This window comes from Melozone crissalis, unplaced genomic scaffold (genome assembly GCF_028551555.1).
Source record: "Melozone crissalis strain CALT ecotype California unplaced genomic scaffold, PUWL_Pcris_2 ptg000005l_1, whole genome shotgun sequence".
Taxonomy (NCBI): Eukaryota; Metazoa; Chordata; class Aves; order Passeriformes; family Passerellidae; genus Melozone; species Melozone crissalis.
Genome location: NW_026535783.1, coordinates 66060653 through 66081192, shown reverse-complemented (window position 1 = coordinate 66081192; position 20540 = coordinate 66060653). Strand labels below are relative to the sequence as shown.

Below are 20540 nucleotides of genomic sequence, written 5' to 3'. Positions count from 1 at the left end.
CTACTCTCAGTACTTCCCAAATTTGTTTCTAGTTCTTTTGGAACCAAGTACATACATATATCGCACATGACACTGGCAAGATCCCTTCTGGAAAAAACTATTAATGGGAACAAATTCAGAAGGAAAAGAGGAGGAAAAAAAAAATTAAAAAGAAAGAAACAAACAAAATAACAGAAAAGCTGTTATATCCCCAAAGCCTTTTTAGAAACAAACATGATACAAAAGAACAAAACTAACACAGAAACCACAGGGCTCCAACATAAGACCTTTAAACACCGAGGATAAAACATTGATCATCAAAAGTCATGTTGTTCCAGGTCTTGACATTGTGAAGTCTTGCAACAGATGAACATTTTCGAAGATGAGTCCTGTATGCTGCAGTGTCATGGCCACTTGTCTCTCAGTTCTCAGCCATGATCACACTTGATGCTTCAAAGCTCTGTCTTGTGATCAACACGTGATTTTAATATCCTGAAAGTCTATTGTTCTCACTTACAAAAGACATAAGAATCAAATTAATACTTTATTATCAAACACTATATACAACAGAGGTTGCTAATAATACAGAATTTAAAGAACATAGCTTTAAGTTTTACTTGTCTTTCCTTCGCCATCCAGGTAAGTACAGTACAAAACAATATTCTAATCTAACACGAAATGTTACCTTCTCTATTGAAGGATACACAGTATCCACTAAACTGACTGATCCCTATTTTCCTGCTTCACATTGCAATGTCCTTGGCAGCCAGGAGTGCAGGTCATGGGTGTAAGTAACCCACTAAGGCTGGGGAGAATCAGTACCTCAGACTTGAGCAGGGGCAGATGAAGGGTAAGGGAGCAACAGACTCCTTAATTTTCAGCAACATTTGCATTTAAAGCATCCAGAGGTTTGCAACACAACAAAAAACCCACCAACATTTATGTACTTAGTATGACTGGGATTGCCTAATGCCATCAAGTATGAAACTGGCAGTGGCTGGAATGCTGGGCAGCCTGGGGATCATCGCTTGTGTGGTCCCTCACATACGCAGCAAGGCTCTGGGACAACGTGAAGGGGCGAGTTTCACCAGGAGTAACGCTAGTGACAGTCCTCTGCTGTGGGTAAATGGACGTCTTCAACATCATTCAGAGACAAAGAATGACAAATGTCACCATTTCTACATCAGATTTGCACTACTTGCGTGACTGCCTGCAATTACTGCAAATCACTTTAATATAGTTACACATCATGCAATATTATCTGTACTATGGTTAATAATCCATTTGATAAGGTGCATTCAGATTAAGCTCACCTCATCCAAGGCTTTTAATTCCTACCTACAGAAAGTATTAGTGTGTGTGTATCAAATATATACACCTTAAAGAGAGCAAAGTACCGTACAGCCTGTAATGAGATGAGGACTTCCCTCACTGTTTGGACTGTATCTTTATTCTCTGCACTTCACACTAGAGTGAACTTCCTGCATTCCTCCTATAAGTATAGGTCCTGTATTCATGAACATGTATGATATCAGGCAAGCCCAGGTCATAGCTCAGCATGCAAAAAACCTCCCTTTACATGCCAAATTTGTTTTCCCCTCTCCTACCTCAACTTCTGGAAGGCTTTTCTTCATTTAAAAATATAAAGTCTATGAAGTGGTATCCACTAATGGCATCAGTCAATTTTATTACTGCAGAAATTTTCTTCATAATTAATATAGAGAAATCTTGTTTTGCTTGAATATGCCCCATATTTTGTTTCACCTTTAACTTAATTACCACAGTTTTGTCAGAAAAGCTCTGTTTCAGTCTGGGTCTGAAATTTCACTGATTATGTTTAGCAGTCCGAATTTCATGGCAGCCGAGCCAAAAAATACCCCAAGGCTTGCACTTCCTGGCAAATTACTTAATGTTTTGTTAGCCAAGGCTCAGATACCTTAAACAGGGTCACTCCTAATTCCATCAAACAAGACAGTCCCATTTCCTAATTGCATCAAGGGTTACTGCTTCTCTCATGTTTAAATAGGACAAGCATATATACTCACTCTCAGCATAAAGTATATCTAAATAATGTATTTTCTATTCTAGTGGATTTTTAAAAAAATATTTTGTTAAGTCTTTGGGAGCCCATCTAGTTTATCTCCGGCTGATAAACACGTTTCCTCTACTCTTCAAACTGTGCTGGAAGGGGAAAAGATAAAAAATCAACATTGAATTAATATTCCACACTTCTTTTCTTTTCCCCCACCAAACAATGCTATTAGACAGCCCCGGCTTCTTCTACATGTGATTTATTCCCATGATTGAGGAACTTACAGGAGAGACAAATCAAGAGAACACTGGAGATCCTGTGTCCCAAACATGTTTCTTCTGACAACCGATGTCCTCTTTTAGCATGTATTAACACCCAGAGCAGCATCCAAGGCTATCAGCTACTGAGTCAGCGCTGGGGAAGGTCACTTTATTCTCAAAAGTGCCTCTGCATTTCAAGAAAAAAATTTTAGCACCACGGTGATTTGTTTTAAAATAAAATAAGCCGGTGTGCATTATCCCCTTAAAACGAAATAACAGAGGCACTCACACCCCCAGTGAAGTTTCCTAAATCTGACCTTGCCTGCTGTGTGTTAACATTCCTAAAAACTAACTCTTTCCTCTCACCAAAGACAGCATTTCTACTTGTGAGCAAAAATGTTACTGTCAAAGATGTTTCAAGAGTCCCATGAGAAACATCATCTTCCCCTTTCAGAAGGCGGTTCATTTAGAAACCTCTGGAGGAAATGGTGTTATATCTATTCTTAATATCTCCCCTCCAGTCCTGACATGGTGACACAATGCCTTGCATGACCATCTTACAGTGCTGAACAAGAAGGCATAAATATTGTATCACAGAGAAAGACTCTCCCAGGTTTTCATTCACTTTCCTTATCCCTCACTGACTGCATTTGCCACTACACTTTCTTGTCCACATACGGATGACATAGTGAGCTAACAGAGGTGACTTCTTAAAGGAGAATGCAGAAGAAAATAAGAATCACTAGTGTCACTATTATAGTTTGGCATTTTCATTTGGAGTCCTTTTATTTATATGGAGGGGTTAAGAAAGTCACAGGGTAGGTAGGGGTGGGTGCTGAAGCTAGTTATCCCCTTCAAATTTTTGCTGAGTTCAGGCTAAAAGGGAGAAGAAAAGGGAAAAATAACAATTTGACATCTGCAAAAACAATAAAGTCCCTTTCCTGGGATGAGCAGTTAGGTGGATCTTTGATGTTCCAAGACCCTGGTATTTTCTGTGACAGGTCGCCGGAGCACAGTGTGCTATAATATCAAAAGCACTGCCAGGAGGAACAATAGAGTTGCCAAAAGCCGGCTGGGTATCCTCAGTGTCTGTGCCGCGTTCTCACCACGGGATGGCTCGGCTGACTCATGTACGGTATCATCTGTTCAAACAGAAAGCATACATTCCAATGAGATTTTGCATCCTTAATAAACTCTCACTGAGCCGACAACTATAAGTAGATTTCAGTGCCTTTATGAAATAGTGCAATGAACCTTGTGCTGTCATTGACTTTCACAAGCGTGTAATACCTCATTATGTAACCAACTTGGGGCCAAGTCCTGCATTTCTTACTGGCAAAACTCCCACTGAAGACCAGAGGAATAGAAAGTAAGTCGGATTTCAGCAGATGGAGGAATGAAAGATTCCTCTTCAGAAAAACACTGTCGTTCTAGCTTTGGATGTCTTATTAGATAGCAACATCAGTTGGGAGGCAGCTAAATAAAAACATCTGATTTTCAAGTGTTGCACAGGCCCAGAATTAATTTTGCAGTTAATGCCCTTATTCGGTTACAGATTTTGGCTTCTGAATTTGAAATTACAGCGTTTAAGCCCAAGCACAGACCCCCCTTACATGCACAAAGTTTCCACTGAAGTATGTTGCATCTAGGGGTGAGCAGGAGATGTGAGATCATTCTTTCTTCCTTGAAATAAAATTTTAAAGGCTAACACATGACCGTCACCAATTTTATAGAATACACACTCAATCCGGAAAATCTCACAACCTTTCATGGTACACAAAATGGAGATTTACATATATGCTGCTAGAACTAATGAAAAAAGAACCAGCTGAGTTAGGAAAACATGCTTATGCATTAGTGGCAGAAGAAAACAAGGTAGCAAATACTAAATATATGACACATAATAAAGAAAGCCCTGTTTAGTTTTTGTGAACTTAGGATCAGCCTAAAAGCCAGAGCTTATAAAATAGAAAAGGTAGGCAAAGTCAAAATCAAGTTTGGTGTTGTTATAGCAGTGGTATTTTTCTCTGCAAAGCCCTCTATATCCAAAACTACCTAATTTAGCTATTCAAAAAGCAATAATCAATGGCTTGTCATAAAAAATCAGCTCTTGTTTTTCATTACAAAATGAAAAGAAAAAGTCAAACCTTTTTAGGAAGTGTGAAGCGGCCTAAAAATGTATCTGTAAATTTATTTTAGAACACCAAAGTTTCCACCATAGTATCTCATCTACTAATGAAATGAGCTCCCTATTTTATAAGAGATGTCCATATGTCTATGATGTTCCTGTCTCAGCTCTCATCTCAAAAAATTGCACTGCCAGGATCACACTGGGTGAGACCTGAGCAGTTCCAGCTAGAGGCACTAAGGGAAGCAGGAATCAGGACACTGGGATCACCATGCTGCTTTGTCATGGAGCCTTTCATGTTACTTGGCTTTAGCCACAGGCAAGCTCCCTCCCTTTCATATCCTTGACACCTAGCACAAAATCAGGAGAGTACTTAGCATAATTTAGGTTAATAGGCTCTTCAGCCCCAGCTCAGTTACACAGCAAGGAGCACAGTAAACTGAATTAGCAATTTATCAATGTACTTTCTCCAGCATTAATTGATGCTATAATCACATAAGGCTTATCAACAAGTTTCAGTGCTGCTCGAGGCAAAAGTATGAAAAGCAAGCACTGATTAGCTGTAAACATGTTCATGAAAGAGACATCTCTTCTTGGTGATGCCAAACAATAGCATAAGAGGCAAAGGGCAGAAACTGACGCACAGAAAGTTACACCTGAAGAGGAGGAACTTCACTGTGTGACTATACATTGAACAGAGTGTCCAGAGAGTGTGTCAAGTCTTCCTCATTGGAGGTACTCAAAATCCATCCCTTAGTACAATGCTCTAGGGGACCTGCTTTTGTACAGAGGTTGGGTTAGATGACCTCCAGTGGCCCCTTCCAACCTCACCCATTCTGTGACTGTGTGGCAACAGTGGCAAAGTCTGGCTAGAATGGCTTAAGTTGAAGCTCTGCACCATGTATGGCAAGCAGACCCTCCCAGGCATATTGGGCCCAAACGAGGCCCTAGTCTTTTCCTCCAGAATTATTCCAAAGGAATCTAAAAATATCACTGAATGCTGGCTTCTGAAAATGGTACTTTCAGTAATCATCAACACAAAAAGCTGTTTCACATTCCACTTCTGACTTACAGCCTTGTGCTATGGTGACACTGCAATGACAATAGAATACTTCACAAAAGCTTGCTTCTCAGCTAAACATATTTAAGAACTTACAGGGAAAAAATAACCCTGATTTGCCAGTTCAACCTCCTTTCATATATTTAAAGTTAGCTCTTCCCAATTTAGAAACATTTACTCACTGCTGATGAACTAAAACTACAGAGGAGAATGACTTGTACTACTTTCTACCTCTAGAATTGCAAATAAGTTTGAATTTTCAACACTGAATGTCAACAATTTTGGCCTAATTACATCAGTGAGTCAGCACTAAAACACAATAGGGCAGAACTAGTGTATAGCAGTAATAAATCCTCATTCACTGACTGACTATCAGATACTGCACAACTGGAACACTGACTACTGCTGAAAAACTCAATGAAAAAGCACTAAGCTAAAAAGATTACTTCTCTTAAATGAAAAATATGGAGATATTCTATGATGCCATTTTTATAAAGCCATTCTTCACAGAAGAATTAATTTCCATATAACATTAAGGGATTCATTTTGAGAAATCATCTGGGTTTCTCTCAGTGCTGTTGCAAGGTTTCTGCACTCATATATTAGAACACGATTCATCTGGAGTTATGAAAATCACTTTACAAATATGATTTTCCTTGGAGGTGCAGAGTCATAACTGCACAGTCTTTAAGGCTTGGGGAAAAGGGTTTGCTTCATTTGAAACCCTGAAGACAATTCTTGAAGAGGAAAAAGATTACTGAGCAAATTCCAGAAGGTCACTACTAAACACGGGGAATACCATCAATACAGAAAAAAAGATTTTGACAGCCATGAATTTTTTCAGATCACACAGCCTTACATCACATGCTGCAGGTGTAACTTTCAGATATGCACAGCTGCAATTTTTGTTTAAGGACTTTTTTATTATTAAGGAGAAAGAGAAAGGAAAGAATGAAAATGTAATCACTGTGGATTCCTACAAATTTCTGAACAAAACCAGTGATATTACAAGGGTTCAAAAATCACACAAATGTGATTTTTAAAAGAAACATGACAGCGAGTAATCTGCTGAACATGACCCTCCTGCCTTCCAATTCTTGTGTCTACTGTGGAAGAAGACCGTGGCAGGCTAAGGGAGAGCACAGAAGCAGAAGATGCTCATCAGAGACACGTAAATTAGTACACGACACAGAACACATGCAACAAGATCCACCAAGGCAGTAGCAACCCTAACAGGCCAACAACAGAGAAATGTGACAGCAGTTGGCACATCTCAGAGTGACTGATTATCTAATGGTGACTGGCCCAATTAATAATACAAATATGCGTTGATATCAGGAGTGGGAATTTTGTGGTACCAAACCTTCTCATTAAAGCTATTATTTCCCCCTGGTAACACAAACAGTATTTCATCTCAGACTGCAGGATGCTCTTTGTTTGATTTTGCTTGCATGGTTTTCCTGCTGCTTTCTAATGACTTTGTGACGATGTTAGCTAGTTATAGCCAATCAGTAAGAAGTGAGAAACACTGCTGAAACAAAAATTCATCAAGTTTACCAAAATCAGGCATGTATTACTCAGATGATCTCTTTTGCAAGCAGTATCAGGCGCATTAATTAGACCATGTTCACCAAATCACAAAGTGTAAAAAAGTGCACTGAATTTCAAACTCATAGGTAGAGACAGTGAGAAAACATCCTAGTGTCTTCTGTAGAAGAATGTTGCTAATAAATGTATAAATATAGCCAATTCAAGTGCACTATGCATGCATTTAAATTTTCTTAGAGAGCATCTTTGATTCGCAAACTCCAAATTTTTAGGAAATATCTGAAAAATATTTTAAAGAAAAATAATAAATTCTATTGCTTATCTATAGGTAAATCATTTAGATCAGCTAAATTGTAAAAGCCTTATTATGCTTATGTGTAACTAATGAATTTTAATTAAAGGATTTGCCTATAAAGAAGAGAAAAAATAATGTTGCTTTATATGCAAAGAGAATGTTGATTCACATTCAAATAACATAAAAGAAAAAATTCTCAGTAATCTGTTCTTTAGGGTATGCAATAAATTATACGCATATAATATTTTCTGATATGATTTATGTATTTGACTATTTATTTTGAAGTTTTAATACAACATGTAAGTATGGTGTAGGTGCACATTATATGAACATGTCTACCACTACTGCAAATATTTTTACTACATACCTACCTAATTTTAACTCCTTTTAAGTCGTCTGGGTTATTCATACCCCTAGAATTATATACACTTCTATCTGTCACAAGCTTTGGCCACACAAACAACACATATGCACTTCTCACATGGAGAACAGTAGCTTGATTGACGTAGAGGTTAATGTAACTTTGCCCTGAGCAGATGAAGAAATTCCTAAGGCAGTATTTTGCAAGAAAAGCCCCCAAAACTTCAGTTGGCTTCAATAAAAACAGGAGAGAAATTTGTATTTATATATTCACCTAAATATCGGTGTGTGTGAGTGTGTGTACATGCACATATGTAAAATGATACTTTGCCTAACAAAGTACATATACAACTATATAGAATTTAAAGGACTAGTTTCTTTTAAAACAAAAACTCAGTTAGTTGCACACCTTTGTCATGCACTGGCATACAAGAAGTGGTCCTGTTTTTCTGAAGGTCTTTTGAAACCACCTAAGAAATGAAGTGTGCCCATTGACTTTATTTCTAAAACTTTAGTAAAACAATTAGTAAATAGAGTGTGTTGCCAATATGCTGAGTGTTTGGCTTGGATGGGCCAGTGGCTCCAGGATACCGGCAGAAATTTTACACTGGCACACACCAAATTTCACTAAATCACGTCACTCCAAAAAAACCAAATAAAGCAACACTTTTACTTCCCTGAATTAAACAAGGACACAGGAAGTATACCACAAGCTGTATTAGTCCTGCTAGAAATGTGCAAAAGCGGGGTAGTTGTACCATGCAAAGCATGCAGAGAGAAGAGGAAAAAAAGTACTGAAGCACCAGAGGGATACACGCATTTGTTAAAAGAGATTCTCTAAGAATACTAACCTGCTGGTTCTAATGAATTTTCTACTTTGTCGTTAACATCGAAAACACGATCATGAACACCTATAGTTTTCATACAGCTGTCTATAACAAAAATAGAGATAACAGCCAAATATGTTAGTCAAACACCCTTACATTCCCCACTTTCCTTTTTTCCTCTTTTTTTTCTCTCTATTTACTGTACATAATTAGGCTTATTGATATTTTAAAGTCTGTGGCACTTGTCCAAATGCCAGTATAAGTCTTCCATTTGTACAAAGTTCAAGAAACAACAAGTTAGAAACTGCCAAGTAATTCAAACAAAGCTTTATGAAAAACGATAAGAAAATACAATGAAAATCGTAATGCAAACATTTCTGCATGCAGAGAACAGATACAAGACTTAACCATTAAAAAAAAATTATTGTTTACTAGACCACACAGTAAAGTAGGTGCTAGAAAGCCACCCTCAAAATCTTAATCTGAAGAACTTACTTGCTGGTCGCACAAACACCTTAAGCTTTAGGCAGGATCTCCTTCCATTATCTGGGATTGCAGAAGCTGTGTAATGAAGAAAAAGGAAAAATAAGTGGAAGAGCAAGAGAGTGAAAATCCAAAATATCTTTTGGGCTGAAATAAAATATTCTTTCTCTTTCCTTCATCTGAAGGACTGGCCACACTTCAATCCCTGAACATAAGGACTTCAAGTGCACAAAGTAGCTTGATTATCCAAAAGCATATAATAACTGAAGATTTTATTCAAATTAATTTCTTTATTATTTTACATGGAAGAAGTGAAGCACATGCTACTTTCAATGTTTCATTACCTCCTTTCACCTTTCCACACATTTTTCTTGAACGCTTGTTTAATATGGTTTTTGCTGCAATGCATGTGTCCACATTGAAAAAATACTTCAGAATACAGAATACTCAGAGAAAAGCTAACCTTGAAATTTTAGGCCATAGACTTCAACAACCCAAAAAGGGATGAAAAATCAAAATTACACCAAAGATGACAGTGGTAAAAATGGAGCTATCTATATACTTCCAGCAAAGTAGAAATACGCACCATTAAATTTTACAGCAAACTCAGTCTCCACATGCATCGGTCTTTATTGAGAAAATACTCATCCTGCTTCAGTCAAAACATGATCCCTCATGATATACAGCTAACAAAACAAAATCAGTTTATTCCTACTTTCAGCTCTCCCTCATAATTTCCCACACAAAGTATTTAATTTTTAAGAATATTTACTGTATTAGAAGAAAAAAATAGATGGAAATATGTGTAGTCCTAATGCAAAAGGTCACCCACAAAGATTTAGTGGCAGCATCTGCTTATTTCACAGAAAAAAGTGCTGTTGTGATAACTTCTTTTCTATAACCATTCTTGCCCCAACATACAACATAATAGGGAAATATGCCTGCCTCTCACCACCAGGGCAGTAAATTTCACCATACACGCCAGTAAATTTCTTCAATATCTGCAATTCTGATATTGTACATTGGCCCACAATTCAACATAGGCAACCAAGTAACTTGACTTGGGCATGAAGATCTTCACTTGTGAAAAACCATTCACATTTATTTTCTTGAAAACATCTCAAGAGCTATTGCTAAAAATATTACCTAAAGCACTGCAGAGGACCTTTCATTGCATTCAAAATCTATGTACTAGGGCAGAATGAATTGCATTTTGCATTAAATGGCCACTACTGGGAAAGATGATTGGCCTGACAAGATGTTAGTTTCCTCTGTTTACCCTTATTTCATTCATGTCCCTGTGTGTGACAAACAACTAAAACAATTTATACACAGACATATAAACTCTTTGTCTTCATGTTAAGCTTACAACAGAATGGCTCCTCAAATAATTTGAAATAAATTCCCTAAGCCTTCGATGATGTGCTTGCAGGAAAGGCATCCAATTTTTCCTAGCACTTACCAAGAACTAGCAAATTCAGTACAAACACAGAAAAGGAGCAAAGTAAAGAATCTAATACAGTTCATGTCGTGATTCTGCATCTAGAAAGTTGCTCCCCTCTTTTAGCAAAACAAAAATCATGCAGAAATGATGGTCTCCTACCACAATGCCAAGCAGCTAAGAGTTAACAGCTGCCTTTGACTATAGCATCTTATCAAGTCAGAAAAATTCCCTCTGTTGAGTTTGCAGTAACTGGTGTGTTACTTGGGGCACAATATTGCACTCTGTGGCTATCTTCAGGAAATTATGTCATTTCGGCAGCCCTCATTGAATATATGCAACTGGCTAATTACTTTATTAAGACTAAACAGGTAATTGTAGATTTCTCAAAAGATAAGAATCCTATAATCATTACCAAATTACTAGGATAGAGGTGAAAATCACATTTCCAATATGAGACAAAACTGAATGCCTACAGTAAATTTATCAGTGACAGATTTTTTATGCCTAGAAATTATTTCAGAAGTGCATTTTGGCACACATTTATTTAAAGGCAAGTTTTTGCTTTGATGCTTACATGCTCTTGCTTATGTCCATAAAATAAGCATGTTTTGCTTATTTAAGTTTATTAGACTACTCTCTTAGCCGGTGACTAACTAGAATACCTGACTAGCTAGGAGAGCTAGAAGCTAATAATATCCCATCTGGAAATAAAATCTATTCTTTCTGGGAAAACAGAAAATTAATGCTTAGTGCACTGAATGTCATATGTTCACATAATATTTACACACACATAGGAGCAAATAACAGCTAGTGATTTGCCGTATTCTTGGGAAGAAAAATATTAAAATCCATTCACTGTTGAGATATTTTCCACTATTTTACACTCTCTTACAACTGTAGAGTATATCATAAAGAACTGTCCTATTGCAACCATAACAGTTGCACTTAAATCATCATTCCAGAAACTGGCACAGTCTTAACAAGAAATTTGAAATAGTGCTTTTCTTCTTTCCAGAGAAACTATGTATTTTCAATGTTTGCTGTAAACTCAGAAAGATTCCTCTTTAATCAGTGTTTTGCACCTTCAGAAGGAATAATAATGTCTATCCAAAAAAAATCAAGTATCATTTTTCAGCACTTCCATCTTCCTTAACAACCAAGACCAAGGTGATGAAGGGATACATTGCAACTTCTTTGGCCTTCTGGAGAAATTAAATGCTGTTTGCCAAGATGCATGACTGCAGTCAATTATTTTACTTCCTTTCTTTTACTTCCACCCTCCCTCCTCTTCCTTTCTCCCTTGCATCTTAAAGGAAAAAAATACACCAATGTTTTAAGTTTTTGATTTTAGACCAGATGTATCACCCATTGGAAAGCGTCAGGGAAGGAGAAAGAGAACTGCTCTTTGTCAGCTGGGATCTATTAAAGCTGCTTCTCAGATTGCTGCAGTTGCTACATTCCACTGAAATTAGCTACAGTATAAGAAACATTGTCCTTTCTAGGTGGTAGAATGAGAAATTTCTTTCTCCTTCCTGAATGAAATCAGGTTGGACCCTAAGGCTTTGCTACAAGACTTTTCTATCTGCCCATTTTAAAGGTAATATTAGCTATAAATACAGGCCAGTTCTGAGAGCAAGAAGCCTCTGATGCTAATGGAACCTGTCTGAAGTAACACTTTCCATTTCAAAAGCCAGAATTCCCACGGAAAAAAAAAGGCAATTGATTCCTCGCTGCAAAATAAAAAAGAAACCTTTGAAAAAAACTCCCCTATAAGGAGCAAAATACATTATATCCACTTATTTTTTCATTAATGATATTAGACTAGAAAAGGTCTCACTGCTTTAGTTTGTGTCAAGAAGAAACACAATTGAAAACAGAGGAGGAGCTCTGAAATGTTATTTCCTACACATTATTACAATTTCTATCATACTTCCCACTTCCCCTGCCCTACCTCACCTTTACCAGCAACTTCGTGAAAATCTCCTGGGTCTCACTCTTAAAAAATATTTTAGACCTCATTATTACACAAAGACTTGGGTGAGAAGAAAGTGAACACTAAAATCCCTCTGAAATCACAAGATACATTAAAACATCTCAAAGATCATAAAAATAACTGGTTTGATATCTTCATTTTTTTTTTAAATAGGAAATTCCACAGTTGAGAAGAAATTTAAATCATGAGTTCTCTATTCTTCAGATGAGAATTCCATCTGCATTCGTTGAACTAGGAAAAAAAAAAGCACAATGAACTATTGCACACAGGACTAGGTCCAAGCTGGATCTGAAAACAACCTATAATGACAAATTAGATGGGAAAACGTCTTGTCTCTGAACTGCTTCTGGTTACCATTTTTATACCCTGTAAGGAAAGGAAAGAGAGTGATAAAAATTATTCTCTCCTCATCTACAGCTAAGCCATAAATATTTCCATATTCGCTAGCTGTATTTAAATGTTAAAAAAAAAATACAACTCCCTCATCTCCCTCCTAAGTAGTTCTCGGCTAGAAAACACATGGTGCATTATTAATATATTAGACATAAATAACAGGTTAGGTCCTTCCTCAGCCTGGTAACAATTATCAGAGTTATTCAACGACTCCAGAAAGCTGCAGATAGAGAACAAAAAAGTAGCATATATAGAAAACAGTTATGCAGTTCAATTACTATGATAAATCCCCAAAACTCATTAAAGGAGTCATCAAGATACGAACAAATCAGCCTACAAAATAAGCTAATTAAAAAGTAAATGTAAAAAATAAATAAATTAAAATTTCAAAAGTAACATTGCTATCAGGACCTGCTATTGATGTGACAAAAGCAGCAATTAGTTCCTTTCCTGAGAGGCAACAGTTCCACTGGCAAATACCTGAGGCTAAGTTTCTAACCTAAAATCAAGTTATCAGGATGTCCCATTTAAAGTGTCTCAACCATCCTATTTACTGATATTCACATATAATCAGTCATTACCTCTGCTTGCCTCCTCACTCATTCTTGACTTTCTAATTACAGGATTGCACTTTTCCCTAAAATGCAAGTCCAGATACAGAGAAAAAAAAAGGGATCGCAAATGCAGTTCAAATCCTTCTTTAGCACTACAACGACATTTAACATTCATGGCACAAGCCACCGTGGGCCTTATTAGAAAGCGAAACTCGTTCAGTTGGAAACAGCACTCCGTTTATCTGAGGCACTCCAACAGCACCTTTGTTTAGAACGTGGGGACACTGGTAAAGAACATCCTTTCCCTATGCAGAAACACCATGCCTCTGCAGATACTCTGCAGATGGCAATTCTCTTACTATTTTGTATTTCAATTTCTACCACCGGTTCACTTGGAGTATTCTCTGAAGGGATTATAAAGCACTGTTTGTGAAACACAGGAGACAAGGCAATGTTCTCATTGCATTTTTGAAAAATGTGATCTATGTTTTCTTCTGTCTGCTAGGAAATGCAGCAAACAGTGTCTCCTTGTAGGCAAGAAATGAGAAATCATGCCTGAGAAATCTCACCTCAGTTCATTGCAGATGTACTACTACTAGCACCCTCTGTTACACAAATTCTGCCTCTGATAAGTGCTTCCCAACAACAACCACTGAACAGAAGTATTGTTTCAGACTGCCAAGTATTGTATCAGAAGCCAATAGAGCATCAATTCTGAACTTTCCAACACAATAAATCGAGATGCCACATGCATACAGCTTGAGTAAATATTTAGCATTTACTGCTCAGACAAAAAGGGTTATATATATAAATTCTGTAAGCACCTGGAGAAATACAACAAGGAGAGAACCTTCAGCAACCTAGTACACAGGATGCTGGATGTTGGAGATCAGAAACCTGTGTGTAGGCAGTCCTTGCACTCTCTTAGATCTGTAGTTTACAGACAATCTCTTCAGGAGAAAATACTTATAGCTGTGATTTGCCGCCAGCCCTTTCAGGCACAGTAGCACTCCCATTAGTCTCCCAAATCCAGTACCCCCGTAACCTTATACAACCTGCAAATCATAACTCCACCAACCTGAGGTACTCTAACACCCAATATCCTTGTTCAGCTATAGAGCTTTAGAAAGTTTTAAGAGTCATCTGCTTTTTTCTTTGTACAGAAATGAGAGCATTAAAAATGCAGTTTTCCATTATGTTTGCCACAGGCAATATTTCTCAATTTGTGCAAGTCAGAAGAAAAAAAATAGCCTATTAGTTGTTAGAAGAGCTCAGCCTTTCCCCTGTAGGTTTTCATATGATTTACCATACAACATAAATGCATGCAAATTAGCCAGGTAAATGCAGAATTAGATATTAATATTCTTCTCACAGTTTAGATTGAAAAAAAGTTACTAATTTGCATAAATGGTACAACAGAAAAAGTCAGCTAGAATTAAATCAACCAATAAAGCACTCCTCCGTGTGCATACATGAAGACCCATATCTAAGAACAATGCAGGATTTTTCAAAATTATTTATCAAAAAATAAGTTAATTGAAAAGATTTATATGTAATTTTCTCTTGTACCTATTGAAACAAAAAGAATTTAAAATATATAAATATTTGTCCTACAGAAACCACTTCTTTCACCAATACTTGAATTTAAATTAGAAGTCTTTGCATGCCTGCTCTTCCATTCCAACCCATCAGCAAAAGATTTGTTCTGGTAGCACACACATGACTCCATTCTGAGAAAATTAAAATATTGAATGATTATGACTAAGTCATTCTTCAGACCTAATAATTAAGCACAATTCCTCAATAAATCATGGCTAAACTTTCTGGTAGCTTTGTTCTAGCCAATTCTATCATCTCTGTATTTAGTAATAACCAAGATGAGAACACGAAAAAATTACTGAGCAACTTAAAGGTTCAGAAATCTCAAGCCAGCAGCAGAGAGACAATCTAAACTGAAAACCCATTTGACCCAGGGCTGCTAACAAGACTCATAAGCTTCTAAAGAAGAAAAAAAAAAAAAGACCAGAAATGGAAACAAAATAAATAAATACGTGAACAAACAAACGTGAAAGGTGACAGCTAATACTGCTCATGGCTTAATACAAGCAAAAGCAGCGTGGATACCAGCATGTCCAATTGCATATTTTAAACTCCACACTATTAATAGGGCACATAATTCAAGTGCATATTTGGCACTGCACTTGCATGCTCAACTACATCTGTATTTAATTTTTGCATTGATCTCTGTATGTATATAGGTACATGCCTACACACAAACACAGACTTATACACTGCGTTTCATTCAAAATATAAATGACAAAGTGCACAGCATGGAGGAAAAGATTTTTTAAAAGGCATGTCCACGACAAACAGATTGGGAAACCCTACCTTTATTTCCTAATGTCTTATACATAATTTGGACTGGCATTGCACTGTGTAAACGCACTGCATTATTATGGCCTATCTCACAAGTGACTATATTTCTCAGACCTACTAAAAATAACCTAGTAAATGGAAATGAGTTGCCAGACAAATGCTATTTTAGCAAGAGTTCTTGGAAGAAAGCAATACAGAGTTACTGTTTCTGCACTTAATGCTGAATTAATTGTCCCATTGCAACTGCTTGGCCAGGAAGAATATAATTTTTCTTGCATTTCTAATCCATTGCAGCTTATATATCTGGTTGAAGACTGTAGAGATTGAAAACATGTTTTGCATCAAAGTAATACAAAAAAATCCAGCCATGTGTGTTGGGAGATGTAAACCATGGACCTCAAATTTTATTAAGCCATTTGTTTAGTATTTCCTCTTAGCATGGTCTAGCCCTATGTCTCTTTCAGGAAGGTCCTGTTTTTCCTCTAAGGGGGAATTTAATGACAAGCTTTGTCTGTTGCTGGCCTGGCTGGTGTACTGGACTCAGACATTTTTAGTGCAAACATCAAAGCAACCCAAAGTTCTTCAGTGCTGGACACCACCAGAGGTGAACAGCAGCTGAGGCGTATGAGACAACACTCTGAATCCAGTGCAGAAGCTTTCTGCAGTCATACGTTCATCATCTGTGCTTCCAAGTCACTGAGTCCAGTTGAGTTCAGCAACGCCTCAGCACAGGGCAGCCTGTACCCTTGACACCTCGAAGAGTCTGGCAAAACAGATATTACAGATGCTGGAAGATCCAACTGTGCCTGCACTGTTCCTCTCACCTGAGCCTTGAACCAGTAAGAAAACAAAGCTCAAAGTTCTCGGCAAAGACTTTTGTTTCTTTTTATAAAAGCAAGAACATTTAAGTTTAGAGTGAAGCTGTCAAGTAACTGCAACTAACTTGAGCTTCTCAGACAATCAGTTTGCTACTGTGGTGCTTCTTCTCATTAAAGAACAAAGAAAGCTCTGCTGGAAATAAAACAAAAGCATATCTTACTTTGAACGGACTTTTAGTTCCATATAAGTTCCTGTGAAATATAAGGATATAGAAATGAAATATGGACCATATAGTTACTTCCACATGAAATATCTGCAGGCATTTCTCACATACAAGGTTCCTCTTTCACAAATTCAAACTGTGTTGCATACCTTAAAATAAGTGCTAACATTTCTGCATTAGCCCAATATAAATGACTGATGTCATATTTTCTATTGCAACAAACCAACACTTATTAACTACAATGAAATAAAACCCTCAGATCTCATTACTGATTTCAGTGGCATTCACAAAACCAAACACAGTTATTGTACTACATTAAGATTGTATTAGAGCAAATTGCTAATAAAACAAGTTAATACTATCAAATAAAGCACTTAGAGAAAAATATATCCTCCTACTTTCCATAAGCTCTTTTGTACTTTGATTTTCCCTTGGTATCACTAGAAATGAAATGGTTTTCTTCAAGCAGGCTATCCAGTTTGCTAATTTTCATCTCTAAGAACCAGACATAAGAAAATCCTTTGAAGAGACATTATAGTCTTGTTACTAAAGTAAATATCTTTGTGATCTTTAAAGCAACATGTTCACCCGCATGGAATTTGTGGGTATTGTATCATGTTACTAAACTCATATACTTCATTGCACTTCATATTATCCATTACTAGCTTTGCCATGGCTGACACTATAATTAAAGAAGAGGGAAGGGTTCTATTCTAGTCCATCTTTATGGATTTGCCACTATCTTCAAAATATTTAGAAAAAGTTCTATCTTTCCATGCTATACTTGCAAATTCTGTCTGTTTACAAAAACAAGTAAGTAATTTTACATGCATCTTTTTAGGGTTGTGAAAATGTACATAGACATGAAATATTAGTTTTGCTATTCACCTATGCAAGGCAACTAAGTGTGTTTATGTCCTGGGGAGGAGGGAGACGCTGTAAAGATACACAAAAGTCATCAAGAAGTTTCAGGAGAAATTTAGGGAAAAAAGCAAAAAAATAGGAGTTTTAGGGGGTTCAAAAAATGTGAGAATAATGCCATTTTGAATTTTGAGTGCACATGCAGGTACAAGAGTTTGCAAACATGCTGCTTACAGATAATAACTTTACTCAAAATTTCAGAAGGTTTATCTCTTGGAAAAGTCCTTATAGCACCTTGGCACGGCCCATACACAGATAAAACCAGAATTTTTCAGGATGGAAACCAGGTATGTATGAGGAAAGCTAAAGTTTGGAAAATACATCATGGTCCATTGTAATTGAAGCACTTATTATGACAGGTCAGGATTCTCAGGGCAGAGACCTTTTACTTCCTTACAGCTCCTACAGTCCTAGGCCACAACTGAGGACAGACACAACATATGCCAGCACTGTAGTAATAACAGTACACCTTTATCATGGGAATTCCCAGTTTGTTCAGGTCCTGCAGAAGGCATACTGAATCATTCCATCATACAAGCCAGAAATTTATACCCAGTCCTTAGAACAGATATAACCCTTCAATTTGTGACCTCTACCATGAAAAATTCAGGAACACATTAGGCTGAAGTTTTCTCCTTAGTCAAAATTTGTCCAGTGTATGGGGTAATAGCACTTTTATTTAAACTTCTATTTTCTTTCACTTATCTTGCCTGTGTTCAATGCCACAGGTCTTACTCATGTTTTGAAATTCATATTTTAAAAAGCCAACCTATCTGAGAATAACCATAGGCTTATCAAGGAGAACTTGTCAGGAATTTGACATGTCCCATCTATGCCAGAAAAGGACTATAGTCTGTTGCAACTGTGACTGTGGGAAAGTCTAAGACACCCACAGGAGAGCTAACCTTTCATTATCTTCAGCCACAAATTATTTCCTTCTGAGTCTTCTTTTTATTTTTTAAGAATAATGTATACCACAGGATGTTTAGCCCTATTCCCAGGGATCATTCCCAGATGAACTCAAAATTGGACATATATGTGTACACTTTTCCATAACTGGGACTTAAAAGCCCTGGTGGTTTGGAAATGATTTTAAAAGCAATGAATACTGCATCAGACTTGAAACACATGGGCACCTCTTGAGCTTTTCTCCTCCTGAATGCTCTAATAACTGTTCTCAGAAGTGAAGAGAGAACTCTACCTCACTACTAGAAAAAGCCCTGTTTCACACTAATAACCTGACTAAGCAGATTGGGAAATTCTTATCTCTATTTTCTATCTGCTACTTCCTGATCCAAGCAAACACCACTGCACAGAAAACTTATTTCTCTACTCTTTGCATGTTAATGAATTAAAGAATCAGTATACCTATGCTGTGAGCAGTTTCTAATGGTGTTTTTCACATGTAAGAACATACATATGGAAAACAATAGAGGACAACACAAAATAAATTACTGGGAAACCTTGCTGACACTTACTAACTTCAAAAGAGATGGACAAAAATCAAGCCTCATGTTATTAGAGTAGCCCTGCCAGCCCTCATCCCACTTTCTGCAATCATGAATATCCCCTTTAATTTTTGTCTCAGCTCCAAGCTAATCTACAACAACAAACATTTGCACTGGATATAGTTCTGGTAGCTTGGAAGAGTTTCATGACAGTGTGCAAGAGATGCTTCTTTCCTCTCATGTTTAAAAGAGAGTTCCGTGCTTTGAGTTTCTTCAAAGAAATCTGGATACACTTCATTTACCTTAGTTAGGAAAAGAGTCACTGAAATTAATGGATTTTCTCCCTGAGTTGCTGCAGCAAAACTTTCAGAATTCAGAAACTGACAACCAAACAAACAAAAAAAATTCCACATTTGAGATCACATCTCTCACTTTGGGGTGTGGGGAAGCATCATAGCTGCAAATATGTGTGTACCATCTGATCTGGAGTCTTCAGCAGCAAGCGTAGCAGATGCTTTCATACATATCTATGAATTATACAATATGGTATTGTTGGCTTGAAGGCCAAACACACCCCTGAGTATGCCTACACAGATGCTGCAGTACCAGCTAAGGCAGGCCAGGCACGCCTGCTGCTCGCCCATCCCACTCTGACAGCTGCCTCAGGCACCAGGCGTCCTGGATCACAGAGGGGTGCGGAGTCCAGCACAACATCCAGCCAGGACAATCATAAACCTGGGGGGCTCAAGGCTTCTTCCAGAGACTGCACACCCAGAACCAATGACACAGAAGGACTGTTCTTGTTCTGTGCTCCTAGTTACTTTTTAAGATCTGTATAAACTTCCAGTTCACCTCTTAGGGGTCACTGAATAACTTGTTCCTTAGCCAAGTAAAAGTGCTTGTGTGTGCTCCTGCATTTTTCTCTTCTGCCCTTGTGAAATATCCTGCAGAGACAAGAATATTTTTTTCTTGGATCAAAATGGAATTTTTTTTTCCTGAAAGCCCATGAGGTGTGTAATCAAAGCTGGCACTGGAGCATCCTAATTATGAAACCCAGCAAGGCACTTTCACACACATTTTGTGGACTTCAGATTTCTTGTTCACAGAATATTCTTGCTGAGAAAGAAGAGGCCATGAAAAAAATTCAGTAAACAGAACCCAGACTGTCAGCAAATAATTTTGCACTTCTGCCTTTAATACTATGGTCAAATTAGGAAAAACTAATCCTGTATTTGTAACACCTTTTTTTGACAAAACATCCTGAACTCCTCAGGTGTAGAAATGACTGATGAGGTGGGGGTGGGGGACAATGAATGTCAAAAGGAGGAGAGCTCATATTTTTTTTGTTCAGAAAAAACATGCATCTTCATAAAATCATAGAATGCTTTAGGTTGGAA

At 37.3% G+C, this 20540-nt stretch overlaps 1 protein-coding gene across 1 annotated transcript in view; it reads right to left on the bottom strand.

Moving 5' to 3' along the window:
- Positions 1-504: 504 nt before the first annotated feature.
- EFNA5 (ephrin A5) overlaps positions 505-20540 on the bottom strand; it is a 202868-nt gene continuing 182832 nt past the window's right edge. The window contains exons 3-5 of the mRNA XM_054288537.1: positions 8985-9050; positions 8514-8594; positions 505-3413 (exon numbers count right to left, since the gene is read on the bottom strand). Of these exons, the coding sequence (XP_054144512.1) occupies positions 3292-3413; positions 8514-8594; positions 8985-9050 (269 nt within the window). The 3' untranslated portion in view covers positions 505-3291. The remainder of the gene's footprint in view (positions 3414-8513; positions 8595-8984; positions 9051-20540) is intronic.